The sequence below is a fragment of the Cyprinus carpio genome, chromosome B22 (assembly GCF_018340385.1).
Source record: "Cyprinus carpio isolate SPL01 chromosome B22, ASM1834038v1, whole genome shotgun sequence".
NCBI classification, from domain to species: domain Eukaryota; kingdom Metazoa; phylum Chordata; class Actinopteri; order Cypriniformes; family Cyprinidae; genus Cyprinus; species Cyprinus carpio.
The window spans coordinates 19,965,874-19,982,524 of NC_056618.1; the positions used below are offsets into that span (position 1 = coordinate 19,965,874).

The window sequence follows — 16,651 nt, forward strand, 5'->3', positions numbered from 1 at the left end:
TCTCCACATACTCTCTTACATACTTTCTTGATTCAGTAATAATAACAACAGAAGTCTGCTCATTCACAAAACATTCAAGGCTGGGCACTGCAGTAAAAGATGACAGCACCTTACCAGGAACTCATTGACCCTACATGGGCATCACCATTAAGGATAGAGTTACTACTAACCATCAGAGCCATCGATACCATCGCACGAAGTGGGATTGAGAGCGAAGTGTAGTTGCCTTCGAAACATTGCCCGATCGTCTGTGTGGATGAGCTCGAATACACTCTGATGGACCACATCCGACTGTGAAGACAGTAAGAAAGGACATTACAAAAAATGATCGCAGGACATGTTCTGCATCCTAATATTCATTCCCATTATAACCTGACCGTGAAATATAATAACGAGTTTTTCGCTGCCACTTTCTAGTTCTGTTGTAATTGTTAATGCCAACCAAATCCTCATTGCATACTGGGCAAAGAGGTTTATTTTTGTCTTTCTGACAAGACTTGTCCATAATTCTCAAAAGCATTGTCTTATTTATAGTTTGTGTGTGGTGTTGCTGGTGTAGGAGCCGGCGTTCTGTTGTGAACACTTGTCGAAGACCGACACGGAAGAGAAGACATTCTTTAATAAACTCATTATTTTTGTTTTTTCATGTGCACAAAAAGTATTAGCGTAGATTCAAAACCTTATGACTGAACCATTGATGTCACATGGACTATTTTAACGATGTCCTTACTACCTTTCTGGGCCTTGAATGTGGTAGTTGCTTTCCTGTCTATGCAGGAGTAGAAATTTCTTGGATTTCAACAAAACTATCGAACAAAGGTCTTACGGGTTTGGAACGACATGAGGGTGAGTAATTAATGACAGAATTTTCATTTTTGGGTGAACTATCCCTTTAACATATTGTACAGTATTACTTGTTTGGAGTGCAACTGATTGGAAAGGAAATAGAAACTTTCCTTTGGCTCAGATTTTAATAAGAAAGCATTAAAATCATCACAATTGTGTCCTCTAGAGATATCGCTTTATATGTTAGGCTGTATTTACTGTATATAAAAATGTAGATGCTTCCCTCTAGAGGCTTGGCATAGTAACTGCAGCTTGGCTTACATTTTTCCTTTCTGCCTGTTTTTTCCTCCCCAACCTCTCTCTCTCTCTTTTTCCTCAGCAGGCTAATGAAAACAAAGTGTTTGCACTGTCTATGTGTGCTAATTGATGCAGGCTGGACGGTGTGGGATGAAAACCAGACAAGGTCCAGAAACCATTCATGACAACTTGTACTAACAAACACACATTTAAAGGTTAATGAGGACACACAGGCTAGGGAGTAGAAAGAAAAGATACATATTAATTGCTATAAAATATGTATACATGTCTCTGATATATTTACACGTATATCTTCGTAAAAACTACATATATACAGTAAGTATACACAGATGGATTTAACGTGCACAACAATTCATGAACAAAGCCACACACTGTGATGTTTGTGTAATACAAATCATAGAGACATTCTTTTATATAACACAATTTATTCTAATGACATGGACTACAAAATAGAAAAAACTAATTAGAAATACGTGAATAGTTATTAGCAACCCAAATCACAACAGGTGTCAGATCGCTGTAGCAGAGGGTATAAATTATTGCGTTTGTGTGCAGGTGGCACAGGCCTGCCTGATTGTGTAACCCTGGCGACCTGGACTTGCTAGAGAGGGAACGTCACACTCCAGGGAAATTGATTTAGTGAGGAAAAACAGGTACGCAATAACAAGCACAGACTATATGCACATCAACAAACACACAAAGACACCACAGTTCTTATTCACATATCATATAGGTGTATATATATTCTTTTAGTACATTCATACTGTCTGTATTGTAATATTTGTGTGTGCTTAGAGCGAGAATGTATATTTGAGTAGACATTGTGTAATGTATAGCCTACTTGCTATTATTACAAGCTATAGGAATGAAATGGCTATTGTTAATGTGATCTATACATGCAGTCTATACATACAATACACCACAGGAACACACACACAAGATCTTCTTGAACTGGCTGTGGTTCACACACACAAACAGGTTTTGCAAGTTCTTTAATGAAGTATCCAAACATTCAATTTGCCTCTCTTTGATGTTCTTTTTCTGAGCTTCTCCTCTTTTATAAACAAAACCAAACTATGTCTGATATGCACATCACAGGCTGACAAGGTGAAAAAAAAAAAAAAAAAAAAAAAAAACCTTAATCGCTAGCCATTTGCAAATATTAGCTTACATAAATTTCAAAAAGCCTTCCAAACAGGACAAGGAAGAAGAGTGATGTTTCAAACAACATAGACTAGTTTGTTAATACGAAGAAAAAAAAATAATCCTCACCGACGCCACGGTGGTTTACCAGTAAACGAACACCTTTCCGAATAAGTAGTCAAACCCGGACACCCTCAGCACTTTTTCCACAGCCTACTGTTATTGAGGCCCAGAGTTTTATCCTTGCGATAACAGAAATTCATAACCGTATAAACGGCACGGCATTTTAAACTCCGGCAAAGGCCATTTGTCTTCCTCCAGAGTGAGGAAAGTCGAACCAACAAATGACTGAAGAATGATACAAATGCTTCCAGGTGAATGACTCGTCAATAGATTTGATAGATAGATTTATCAATTTTCAATTAAATGACAAGCATTATTTGAGGCTGGTATATGAATATCGGTTTTCTTGGTAAACTATACAAAGTACATACAATTTGACATATGACAAGACGACTAATGTAAAAAAAAGCAAGACTTCCTAAAATAAAATTTTTAAAGCAAACTCACCTGATGGAAGCCCAAGTAGTCCTGTATAGTTGGAGATGCATAAAACACGTAACCTTCGGCGGTGGTCACCAGCACAAAGCCATTGAGGGCCTGAAAACGAAATTAGATAGAATTGTGACTGACAATACTAAAACACGTTAACTTGCAGACAAAGGTTTTATGATTGGGATATTTGATAAAGAAAAGCTGAAATGTTTTGGTTTGTTTCATGCTAAACACCGTGGCTGGGATTGTGAATGTAAGACTGTAGATGGGTGGGGATAATGGGGCCATTTTTCTTCTTTTACATCTTTTTTTTTTTCAGTGAACATCCCATGTAATTAGCCAAGCTTTTGTTAAGGTGTTGAACATGACAACAGATAGGGGGTGAATATCGCCGCTAGTCACGCACAGGAACCAACAGCCCTCAAACAATGGTGAGAGAGAGAGATAGAGAGAGAGACGGAGACAGAGATGTGGCTGAAAAAGAAACACAATATTTGTAGGTGGAAAGTAATGTGATATAGTTTACAAAGAAAAGATAACATTGCTCAACAGCGGAGAATGTCGATTGCTTAAACTTCATTCCTTTTCGACGAGCATGACAACAGCTACAATAAACTAAATGTAAACCAAAATGTATTTCATGAGTTTATGACATGGAAGTGTTTTGTTTGAGCGACGTATGGATTATCTTCATGGCTGCTGTTTATTTTATCATCTTTCCAGGGAATCAGGAAACGTATACACTTATACCTGCTATGCACACACACACAAACATATTGGGAAAATACCAACTTCTTTGCACAGCCCAGAGTGACAGTTTGCATAAATGACTACAGGATGGAGCAAATGAGAGTGTACAAAAGTGATGGATGATTTAGAAAGTAGACTGATGCTTGGCCACGACTTCTCTTGAGTTGGCAGAGACAGATTTAAGACCCCTGCATATAGCAAAGTAGTCTGACCTTAGACTGAAAAATGGGAAAATGAGAAGAAATCCCAGCAGATGATTGTGTTCACACAAACAAGGGCATTTTAAGTGGGAAATAAGGTACAAGGTGTTTATACAGTATGTACGTAAAAAAGTGGGAGATCAGGATGGCGTTTTCTGGAAATTCGCAATGAAAAAGTTCAAGGAAATGGTGCGTTTACATGCATTTTACCTGCAACAACAGTTCCCCTTCTGAGAAACTGACTCCATCCAGACTGGTTGTTGACTGTCCGTTTCCTCCAAATGTCCCTGACCGGTCGTTTATCCATCCATTTCCTCCTGTCTTTTTGACTGTGGCTAAAGGGAAGAAGAGAGGAAAAAGGACATGGTTACCACCATGAGGGTCATTCTGTGTCAGTTTGATGTAAGATTTAAACCATTGTATTAAACAATTCTTTTAGACAGCTTTGAACAAAGTGCAACACTTCATTACTTTAAAATAGTATATTACAAGTAATGGGGACAGGCAAAAAGCAAGTAATAATAAAATAACTTCACCAGATTTGTACCAAAGATTTTATAGAAATGTAAAAGTAAAACTGGCACCAGTTATTTACTGTGTTAGCGGCACCATTTTGCTGAAAAACCTACAAAAACATCACATGCCCAAGCAGAAAGTCACTTCCCTTTCACAGTTTATCCTAAAGAACCAGGACTAACATGATCAATGTGACATATTTTACTACCACTTATCTTATTTAAAGCTACGTTTTCTCTTTAATGTGTGTTTGTGACAGAGAGATAGAGAGTTTACAAAGATTACAGTTGATCACCATCACACACCATCAGCACACACCATCAACAGTTTCCTCTCCAGAATTTAGTTTTTTTTTTTAGTACTACTGTAGTCTTCTCGTACTTGTCTTCATGTACCAAGCAAAAATGTGTTTGAAAACAAGGGCCATTATTTTCAAGTTTTCAAGGTGCTAATTAGCGAAACAAACGGTTTGTTAGCTAAAGATTCTTTCACTGAACATTTGAGTCTTGCCACCTTTGGTTACACAAGCTATAACTTCAACATTACGTTCAAAAGCAACAAAATGTGCAAACATGTTACAATATCAGTAAGTAACCATAGTGGAACACTGTGAAGTAAGCTGTGAGGCAAACTTTGTGGTAAAATTTCAAATAAACTGAAGTACAATCTAACTAAAATATGATATATAATATGTGATTTTACCACAAACATCTCCTCACGTTATATCAAAGTTCAATGTACGGCAAACCTGGAGGTAAATATGAAGAAAATTAGCCTATGTAAACTAAAGTCAGAGTGTAACATTTCAGGTAAACTGAAACAAAATAAGCTCTAAGGTAAACCTGCAAGTATGTAAAGTAATGTAAACTGATGCAAAATCATGGGTAACATATTTTAGGTGACCTGAGGTAAAAATATGAGGTAAATATTACCTAAAGTTTGAGAACAAATGGTGTAAAAACTAGTGAACTCTGGGGTTAATAACTGAGGCAAATGGAACTATAATCTTTGGTGAATTAAAGTAAAATATGAGGCAAAACAGAGGCAGATGTGAATTATTTTGAGATTAAATGAAGTAAAATCCGTGGTAAACTGAGGTAAAATATAAGGCAAAAATCTGAGGTAAATGTGAGGTAAAGTTTGAGATTAAATGTGGTAAAATATGCGGTGGTCAAACTAAGTTAGGTTATGTGTTAGGTTTTGTTTTATGTTAAATAAAGAGAAAACTCTGATGGAGAGACTCTGGTAACCCACTAAGTAATCACTGTGGTAAACTCTGATGTAAAACCTTAGTTCACTTTTTGGAGCTCAGCACTGACCACACTGAACTTGTGTCAGAGTCTTTTTATTTCTGCTGTCAGAAAGAAAGAGAAAGATTTCAACACTTCCACAGCACACACATTTTCTGCCTGAATTTACGGCACGTTTGAACACACAAACACACACATCAACACTCCCACTTCACACAATGCAATTTGTAATGTGTAGGGAAAAAAGTACAGTGTTTTCTAAGTTTGTAATGAGTATTTTATAAATTGGTGTGTTTTCTATATTTTTCTAAATTGATTAAAATGACGTCATTATGAATAACATAGATTAACATACATTCCATTTCAGTAAAGTAAAAATGTAATTTAAAATTCGCATTGCTCTAAATGAACAATAAACTAACTGATAAATCACATCTCTCAAGTTTACCGTCAAGAAATGTGTGTGTAAGACTTTATCTGGGAGAGTTTTTTGTCTGTGGAAATGTCTAGCACTAGGTTAGCGCTGAGCTAACATAAGCCAGTGGGTGCGGCTCACTAAGACATTTCCTCCCTGACCGGTGCAGATGCCGTGCTATTTCTAGACCTTATCAAACACTCTCTATCGCAACTCTTGAAGAAAAAAAAACAAAACAAAACAAAAAAAAAACTGAAAAGACTGAGGTAAAGAAAGAGAAGGGAGGAAACTTAAAGTAATAAGATTGAGGTAGAGTGTGAGAAGGGAGGTAACAAAAAGGAAGAAAGACAGAAACAACGACAATGTTCTGTAGACATTCACCACAGATCTTGATGGAGAAGTAAATAGGGGTGTAATACAAACTCTGCCACCACACCAAAGAAATAACTACGGATAGCAAAGAGAGCAAGGGGAAGAACTCTTGATGAGGAAAGCAGACCACTTGGCCCCTAGCGCTGTCGCCGCTAGGCTTCTAAAGCTAAAGAGCGCTAACACACACAAAGTGAGCCAGCTGCTCAGGAGTCTCGTAGTCTACTGACTCACAACAACTCATTGACAGACCAACACACAATTGTGAGCCAGCCAAAATGGGTTTGTGTTTGGTTTCGCCCTTGTTGAACCCTTTCCGATGGTCTGGACGCTTCTGGCATGCATCTCCGTCAAACATTGGCAGCCTATTGGTCATGTGGTCGCGTTCTGACTCTGTATTTAAAACTCCAGTCTTTCATAAGAATATCGAGCCTGTTATTAAAATGGATGTTGGTGGAACATCTATGTAATCATGATCAACCTCTTCTTCACGGATCGCACTGGCCTCCACTGACCTGTTTCCAGAGATGAAAAAAATGATGAAAACTAAGTCCGGCGGGTGAGTGGTCATACTCTCAAAAAAAAAGCTATTGAATAAACTCAATTCCTGTATTTTTAAAACTCAATTTCGTCTGTTCATCTGCCATTACAGTAATTCAACACACATGGCCCCTCAACGCAACCACGACGTGCTCTTTCCCTTGTGTTCCCTCCCTCCGTTTGCTGTACGTCTTCTTTATACTCTTCAATTTTGTATTGGGCATCTCTCGACCACAATCTCCAAACCAGTTCAACTGGAGAAAGTGGGAGGTCTGGTGTGGATGGTGATCAGGAGAGGGCGAACTTGTCTAATACGGGTCATTAAACCTACTGAAAGGCCTGTTCTAGGTCCCGATGCCTACCACATGATGAGCTCATCTTTTATCTGCCTCTGATCTTTTCTGTTCTGTCATTTCTTTCAACATAAAACTCTCAGTAATTGTGCTCAAATTGGGCCAGTTTTGAATACAAGCTTGTGGCTGATTGTGGAGGGCTACACCCTTTGCTGAGTCACCAGTGGTACCCAGTTGGGAGGAGGCTTTTTGACCAGAACGTTAAGTTCTTGTTTGAGAATATATCGACTTAATCCAACGACAATGCTTTTTTAAATCTTATTACCCAGAACTGAAGTTTTCATTTAGCTGAAAACCAAAAATGGAAATACAGTTTTGAAAATCAAACTCTGAATTGGGTTAGTAATTGCAGTGTTTCCTCTGCCATTATTTTAGGGGGGCGTCCCGCAGTGGTGCAAGTATTGAATTACTCAATGACTATCGTCAAGATTTTAGTATTATCTACAACAGCAACCATAAAACAATGCTAGAATACAACAAAGTTGGAGCGAGTTTTGATAAAATATTACAAAGCCAAATTTTGTTCTTTCAGAATAAATATCGACAATAAATTGTGCATAACAAAACTAGGAACATGTATAAAACAAGAAAAAAAACATCCGTTTTTAACAACGTTATTTTTAAAATATGTGTAATTCACATAATGGCAGAACCACTACTACAGCTAACACAGCCTGGTTTCACTTTTCTGTTTGCGCCTTCATTCTCTGCAATACTTACGACACAAACAGCGCAGTGTTTGGGACTCGCAGCTAAAGGCATTAGCGAATAATCAAAACAACACATTCTGCTCTGGATGGTGTCTGCAGAAAATGTGAAGGGAGGCACACTGTGTGTTCTGAGGGTTCAAGAGAGTGAGAAATGAAGACTGAGAGCGGGCGAGCAAGGGAAACCCACCGGGCTCTCGTTTGGCCTGTGGTTTAATAACCTCGCGTGCTGAGAATGACTAAATCTTTGACAGCACCTGAACCCTATTAGCTAACAAATTGGACTACTTCCCAGACGTTTACCAATCCTTTTCTTCGCCTCACTTGACACTGTAAATGTTGGGCTATATGAATAATAATCTCTCCTTCTTGGTATCATTTTTTCCTTCACCCCATTTAACAAAATTCATAAATACGCAAACCCTGAAAGAACGTAAAACTGGACTGCGAAAAAACACAATAAACGGTAAACTATGCGAAAAGTTTGGCTGCAAATTCTGCTAGCCATTTGCTAGCCGTCGTTTTATAGAGAACAAACAGTCTTTGTCTGCATGTATAAACAGAGAGTTAACGTTAACATGCTCTTGTCAGGTATAAACATTGCTCGATCAGTGTTCATCTAGATTTCAAATGTAGCTGCCAAGTATTTGTATGTGCTACACTTGAACACGACTTTGTCGAGCAAAGTAAACACAGTTGATTGATTTTATAAAAAATATAGCCGCCCGCAGCATTCAAAGATTTTGTGCGACAAGTATGTCTTGTCTTATATTCTGCCAAAATGCGAAGTCTCTGTACACCTACCCACTGGGATTTTAAAGTCTTTGAAACTCCAGTGTTGAATTGGGCCATTGTTTTTTTTTTCTCCCCGTTGTCAGGAAAACCTTGACTCTGACTTTGATTCTCTCTCTGTCTCTGTGGTGGGGGACAGGTTTGGACTTGAAGGAATGAGGATTGTGGTATCGGCATCTTCCAAGATATCTCTCACTCTCACACACACCATCAGCAATCGCAGCAGTTTCTGTCTTTTGACTGAGTGCCAAACGAGTGCCCTCGTAATGTGTTTTCTTACCAGGACTTATTAAACGTCTATGGGGGGAATTCATTAACACTGAGGCCACCATTTAAGTGCACATGCAAAGTTGCAATAAATAAATAAATAAAAAAGTCAAACTGGAAGATGCATAGTACAATTCTTGATCTTGAGGAAAAGTTGCTAGGTTTTAAAAGATGCAGAAGACAGCATGTCTGGATGTATGCCTAGTCAATGGTTTTTGGCATCATTAAATGTATAAATAAATAAGGACAAAATTGTACACAATTCTGTTCTGATTTCTGGGAGTGTGAATGAAAACATGAATTGCAGCAAGCATTTTTTTTGCCATCTAAGTTTTGTGAAAGTTCTCTAATAAGCCTAATTTTGACAGAAAAATTACAACAAAAGCAAAAAAAAAAAAAAAAAAAAAAAGAAAGTTCTATATTAATAATATTAATTTAAATAAATTAAACACATTGAATAAACATAAACAATACTTTGTTTTAATTTAAAAGCATTTAATTAAACTCAGCACAATGTTGCTTTAGCAGTGAGTTTTGTAAAAATATATAATAAGACCTAATTTACACAGAAAGAAAAATAAAACATTTCTTTAAAATGAATTAAATACATTTAATTTAAAGAGTTTTAAATAATAAAAAACCTTTACACAGAAAGTGTGTTTGCGCTAAAAATACAAATATTTTAATAAAATGTAATATATTTACATTAAATGTTTTTAATTATTTAATTTTGTAAATACTATTAAATAATTAATTTATAAGTTGAATCTAAATACTTTTAAAGAACACTTGCTCATTGTAAAAGAGAACGCAAATTTATTTAATTTAAATATGTTTCAAATGTTTCTTTCAAATGTTTATTTTAAAAGTATTTAAATTCAAAATGCATTTTTGTCTTCGTACAACTTTGATGAACTTTTTCGATCCACTTCAAATGTTGACCACTATATAATGAGCCTAATTTACACACAAAAAGGCATGTTAATGCTGAAAAAGTGAACTGTTTAGGGAATGTGGTCTTTCTTCTTCTTTAATCCATAAAACAACAGGATGGCCTGAGGGTCAATTAACAGCAAATTTTCATTTTGGGGTAAACCATTTAATAATTTTTGTAAACTCAGTATAAAATATAACAACTAGTTCCACAGCAATTTCTTATGATGTCCAAATAATAAATCTTATTTGAGGTAACATATGAAACACAGTAAATGGTAAATGGTTAAATGGAGTAAATGGTTAAATTTTAATTGACCTAATTTGCTGTAGTTTTCTAAATGTTTGACTAATTAAAACATTTTAGTTGAATGGACTATAAAACGATTTCAGTAAAGGTTGAGCCAACTGAAATATAACAATTCAGGCAATAATTTGAAGACAGAAATTGACTGACATATATACATACATATATATATATATATATATATATATATATATATATATATATATATATATATATATATATATATATATATAGTAGTTGTAAAATAGTGTTATACTGAATAAATGTATTTAGATTAAATACTTTTGAAAATGAATTAAAAACAATTTACATTTAAATACAGCCCAGTGTTCTTTCAGTGTGAGGTAAGATTTGTGCGCGCCTGAAGCGCTGCGATAAATTCCATCTGTTTCCCTAAAGGAATTATGAAAGGTCACGACCTGTGTGTGTACGTTTGCCTGACCCTGATGTCATCTTGACACAGAACTGACCTGGTATTTCAACCAGTCAAACGCCTGTCACAAGCATTATCAAAACATGCTTTACTGTCCAATAAATCTAGTGATAGTAGTAGTAGTAATGGCATTAATAGCAGTAACGTAACACTATAGCAGTGTACACTAATATTTTACTGTTTATTTGTATTGTTGTTCTTGTACTGCTCTTTTAACACTCTTTCAACAAAGTATGTTGTCATTCTGTGCATGAAGGGATAAGCAGAGAGTGAGAAGTGAGCATGAAAAGAGGCTGAGAGTGGAGCAGGAAGAGCTGTGTAAAAGAGGTGGGGTGGAGGGGGATCATGGGAATTGTACAACTGCTTGACTGTTTACATAGCCTGCTTTCTGTCAGGCAAAAGCATTAAACTTGAATTGGGCCTCTTTGTCAGAGAGACCATGTGAGAGCGTGGCCTGAATGTGAGGAATTTTTCTGTAAGCCGAAGTGTAAATTATGCCATCGTCATGTCATATTCATTCATTTTAGCACATTCTATTCTGGGATAAAAGAACTGAAATAATTACATTTATAAAGTATTGTAGTCAATGAAAATTTTCTGATGACAAAAACAATATATATATATATATATATATATATATATATATATATATATATATATATATATATATATATATATATATATATATAAAAACAAGGTACTTTTTTTTTATAAAAATATATATTAAATTGATCAAGATGGTAAAGATATTTATAATTTTACAAAAAAAGATATCTATTTCAAATAAATGTGTTATGGTTTCCATTAAACCACTAAGCAGCAAAAAATGTTTTCAACATTATTACTAATTGAGAAAAATATGATAATTTCTAATAATAAAGCAACAAATAAGCATACTACATTTACATTTATGCATTTAGCAGACGATTTTAACCAAATCTTACTTATTCAGGCTATATTTTTTTTTTTTAAAATTTTTACCAATTTTTTCCCTGGGAATTGAAACCACAACCTTTTGCGCTACTAATGCAATGCTCTACCACTGAGCCACAGGAACATTTACATTATATTTTAAAATACACAGATATTGAAAATTGTTATTTGAAATTTTAATAATATTTCACAATATTACTGTCTTTACTGTAATTTTGATCAAATGCAGGCTTGGTCAGCATAAGACATACATAATAAATAAATAAATACTCAAAACTTGGACCAGTGGTGCATACATGTGTATTATAAATATACTTCTTTATATTTCTTATTATCAATAAGATTATTATTTATAATATTAATAATGAATAATCTTATTATTAATAATAATAACAATATTTCTTCATTGGACCAGTGGTGCATACTTATATATATATTATATATATATATATATATATATATATATAAAGTACATATTGTATTTTTTATTTTTATTTTTATTTTATTATTATTATTAATATATTAAAGATTTTTATTTATTAAACATATAAATCTAATATTTTATTGACTAGATTAACTATGACCAACCCCCCCCCCCCCAAAAAAAACTCAATCACTCCATCAATCCTCTGTGAACTCATGCCCAATGCAAACAGACTTGACCCCTGACTTCTGGAGACAGAACGAGGTGCAGCGGCACTATCTGGAGACGTCACACAGTTTACATTTGGCTGTCGTGTTTGTGTGCATGGGGCTCTGTTCACTGTAACTGCGGCATAATGAAGGGCAGGCTGGGGGTAAACTGACCCAGCGGTCGATGTGATACAGCGTTTATGGAGGCATTTCTCAAGCTGTTGATAGCGCGCTATGCAATTAATACCAGCTTCAGATAAAGCTGTCGCTAAATAAAACAAAGCTATGTCGGTGAGATTTTTTTTTTCTTGTCAAAAATCTATGTGAGACTGATATGCCGTCAACAACGTCTCACTGGAGAAGTGAAATTGGCTGTTTACTTTGACGTATGAAAAAGCAGAAGCTCACGAGAACAAAATGTGCACGGACTGACGTGGTTTCACTGAGGTTGCGACGTGTTTGTTTGGGGTCAGGTGGGATACGGTCGAGTGATTCGTTCAGGAGGTCGATAGAGTTCGATTTTGTGTTGTGCATCGACAGGCGCCAAAACAGAGTTGAGGAGGAAATCTGTGTGTGTGAAGAATAAAAAAAGGCGACATTCTTCCATCCAGAGATCTTAGGGTGACTCAACATTCAGAACGGGAAAACCACATCCTGAGATTTGTTTGCAGCAATTACACTGATAAGGAGACAGACAGCTGGACAATCATTGCTGTCGAGACGTGGGGACAGAAATAGAGGGCAAACAAGGGTTTTTGTTTTAGTTCTAAAAAAAAAAAAAAAAAAAAGAGTGGACAAGACTTCTGGAAGAAATAATGGATAAGTGACAATTCTGCTGAAAATTAAAAACAAGTCTTTGAAGATTAACTTCTACAGCCTGACATTTCAGCAAACTATTACATAGACTTTAAACAAACAGACAAACAAACAAACAAACAAAAATAAAAATGAACTGCTACATGTAAACAAAATTAAACAACAAAACAAAATTGTCTCCTTAAAAAAAAGAACAAAACCAAAACAAACAAGCATAAAAAAGGATCTGATACTAAAATAAAATAACCAAAATATTTATCAAATGTTTATATGCCTTTACATGAAAAACAAGTAGATCCACCGTGTTTTCATCAAATAAATGCAACAAACAAACATGAATAAAAGTAATTTACTAATAAATTAAATAAAATTATTAATTAAAATATTTCCTAAATATTTGCATGTCTTTCCTTGTTGAAAAAAATAGGTAGATCCACTTCAAATTCAAGGCACTGGTTGATCCAATGTAGACATGATCAAAGCATCATATTTAGAAATATACAGTATATATTTTTTCATACCAACATTGTGTTTTTAATGTCTACAACTCATTTTGTAGTTTTGTCTTGATAATGATTAATTGCCACACATTACTAAAATGTTTAAGAAAAACATTTTTATTGAATTTTGTATTATTAATGTAAAAAAAATATGGTAACACAAGTGTAGAGACCAATTCTCACTATTAACATGTCAATTATCAACATATTGGCAGTTTATTGTTACGGTCTACGTAACAACATAATACACAAAATAATGTTCATTTTTTAGCAATGTCATATGACCCCCTTTAAGGAAAAGTCCAAATTACCGTCGCCTAATAAAACTATCTGTTTATACAATAATCTAGACAATTTTCCAGCCGATGGGTGTGTAAAGTGGGCATGAAAGATTCTCGGCTGTGTGTGTATGAATTTATAGGCGAGCATAGCTGGAGGTAAGTTTACATGCGCGTCAGACTCAGTAATGAACGGCCAACATTACACTCAGCACTGCGAGCCAAAGCCAACATCAAACCAACACAAACGGGCGAGAGAACAAAACAAGGGCAAGCAGCGGCCTGCACCTCCGAGAGCGAGCTAGAGATGGACAGATATTGGATTGGGACGGGGCCAAGAGCATATCAGTCCTGGCAACTAAACCCAAAAGAAACACTGCGATCGACGGTTGTTGAGTCAGGTCTTGTTTTTTGCTATTTTTGCATGTTATTAATATCTCTCCAAAAATTTTCGGGAACGTCAGATAAGCCGTCGCATTTTTTGCAGCAAACGTTGCTGTTTTGGCAGGAGTTGAGTCAACCGGATGGCCGTTTTCTACTGTAAATCACCTTATGGCACGAAACGGGGAGAGATAAAGGAGGAGTGCCAGAAAACGCGCTTGACCACATGTCGAAATGGAAAATGCGGCTGAAATGCGAGCTCTCTTTTTCTTGGCAGATTCGCTCGCCATTCGCTTCCCTGCTGCTCTTAATTACCAAACTCCATATCCTTGTGTAACCAAACCCTTCGTTCCCCAACCCCTTTCCTCTCCCGCCTCCTTTCCCTCCCCGACTATCTGTTCTCCTCCCTCGCTGGGCCGTTCTCCATCCCAAAAACTTCGGTAGCGGCTGCCAGGGTTGAAAGTTCGCACGCTCGCTCCTCACGCAATGCTTGGGCTCTGCTTAGTTCTCACTCAGCACTTTCACACACACACTCATCCACCATCCTGCTCCATTCTCAAAAAGCAGTAAATTCCACTATACCGCCGCCAACAACACACACACACACACACACACACACACACACACACACACTCACACACACACACACACACACACACTTCTTCCAAATCCCGGCTGCAACCATGCAGCTGCCAGCCAGGTAAACACACACACACGCACATACACACACAAAGCAGCTCATTGTTGAAACACACACACACGCACATACACTAATATTATCCACTACCTTTCAAATGTCTGGGTCATTAAGTTTTTCACATGTTTTTGAAAAGCAGTCGCTTATGCTCGCCAAGGCTTCTTCAGTATCACATGAACCTTCCGAAAATATGCTTAAATATTGTGATCTGCTGCTCATAAACCATTTCTGATGTTATTACTGTCTGAAAGCCACTGTTTTTTCTGGAAACCAAGAGTATAAATATTCAAGATGTCTTGGAAGGCCTCGCTCAAGTTCAACAGGAACAATTTTTTTGTCTTTGTAATTCTATTAATGTTTATAACACCATTGGTTCACGTCATAATTTGATCAATTTTTACTGGGAATCTTGCTTAATAAACAATTCTTAATTCCTTAATTAAATTATGTAAAAGGTGAGAGTACTGTAAATATCTATATATGAAAAAACGATCATTCATGGACTCATCCCCTAACACAAATCAACAGAATGTAAGGGACAGAAAACCAAGACAGAGCTATGTAAACTACAACATTCCACGTAAAGTCCAGTAAAGCGTGGAAGTTTTAAGGGGATTTCTTCTTTTTAGATCAAAGGTTTGGCCAAAAACACACGTCATCCACCCACAACTCTATTCAGAACCTGTTTCCTCGTCCTCGCTTTCTGCGTAAGCCAACATTTGCCCCCGGGTTTCTTCAGAAAAATGCAAAAACAATAACTTTGAAAACCCAAAACACTACCATAGATTCGTATAGGAAATACATGATTGTGGGGTGATTGTACCCTGAACTGAATACCGTTACATGAGCGTTTTCTCTCAAGCAGGCTCAAGTTTGCTTGTCAACACAATGGTAACGCAGTGTAGGAAAAAACGTTCAAAAAGGGCTCGGAACGTTACCGTACCAAACCGTCTCGTAAAACACTTCCAGGGTGAGTTCTCCCATTCTGGCTGGCAAACCTCCTAAAAAGCATAAACCGTGTTTTTGTTTAATTAAAACCAAACTCCACATTTACAAAATCAATCAATCATTATCAGGGACATTGATACTACACCCCCTATTTAGGGTGCCGTCTCTTCAACTTGCTTTCGTTTCCTTCCCTCGAAACCTCTCCGTCAAAAATAACTCTTGACACGCAATGCTAATGGCAAGAAACCCGTTGTCTCAGGAGGAATCTGGTCCAAACCACCGTCCAATCAATTCAGCGCTAGAGAGAGGAGAAACGCACGCAACATCGCTCTTGCTGGGTCCTTTTTTGGACAATATTCTGATATGCACATGCACAACTTGGGGGGGGTGGGGGGGGGGGGACGCAAAAAATGCCTGCTGTCGCAGTCTTCTCTTCGCCAGACCCTGAGGAACATGTGTATAAGTTGTGGGGTGGTTTGGTGGGCCTCCAGTCTAGTGAAAGACTATCCACGGTCAGGATGTTTCTGAACGCCCACCGCCAAGGTTGCAAAGGAGTCTGGTTCCTGGAACCATCCCAACATCACCCAGAGGTACTTAGAATAATGCAGAACACGCCCCCAGAAAACGTTCCCCAGAAGTCTCTAGAGGGAGTGGCGAATAAATACCGATAAACGTCCAAGGTATACAGGATGAACTGAATAGATGCAACCAACAGGTGCTTGGTAAATATATGTGTGATCTGGCATATTCCAAAGACCAAGTCTTTCACTCCCACACGCTGGCAGTCATGCAATGAGGGACTCTAAAAGGGCATTTAAGTTCAAAAAAGGG

At 36.7% G+C, this 16,651-nt stretch overlaps 2 protein-coding genes across 5 annotated transcripts in view; both read right to left on the reverse strand.

Annotated features, from left to right (window-relative positions):
- The window catches only part of LOC109082837 (glutamic acid-rich protein-like), an 848,403-nt gene that overhangs the window by 567,226 nt on the left and 264,526 nt on the right, over positions 1-16,651 (reverse strand). The gene's annotated exons all lie outside the window — the stretch shown is intronic.
- ahr2 (aryl hydrocarbon receptor 2) overlaps positions 1-16,651 on the reverse strand; it is a 223,353-nt gene that overhangs the window by 4,866 nt on the left and 201,836 nt on the right. The window contains exons 3-5 of the mRNA XM_042749540.1: positions 3,963-4,087; positions 2,818-2,907; positions 171-291 (exon numbers count right to left, since the gene is read on the reverse strand). Coding sequence (XP_042605474.1) covers positions 171-291; positions 2,818-2,907; positions 3,963-4,087 — 336 coding nt within the window. The remainder of the gene's footprint in view (positions 1-170; positions 292-2,817; positions 2,908-3,962; positions 4,088-16,651) is intronic.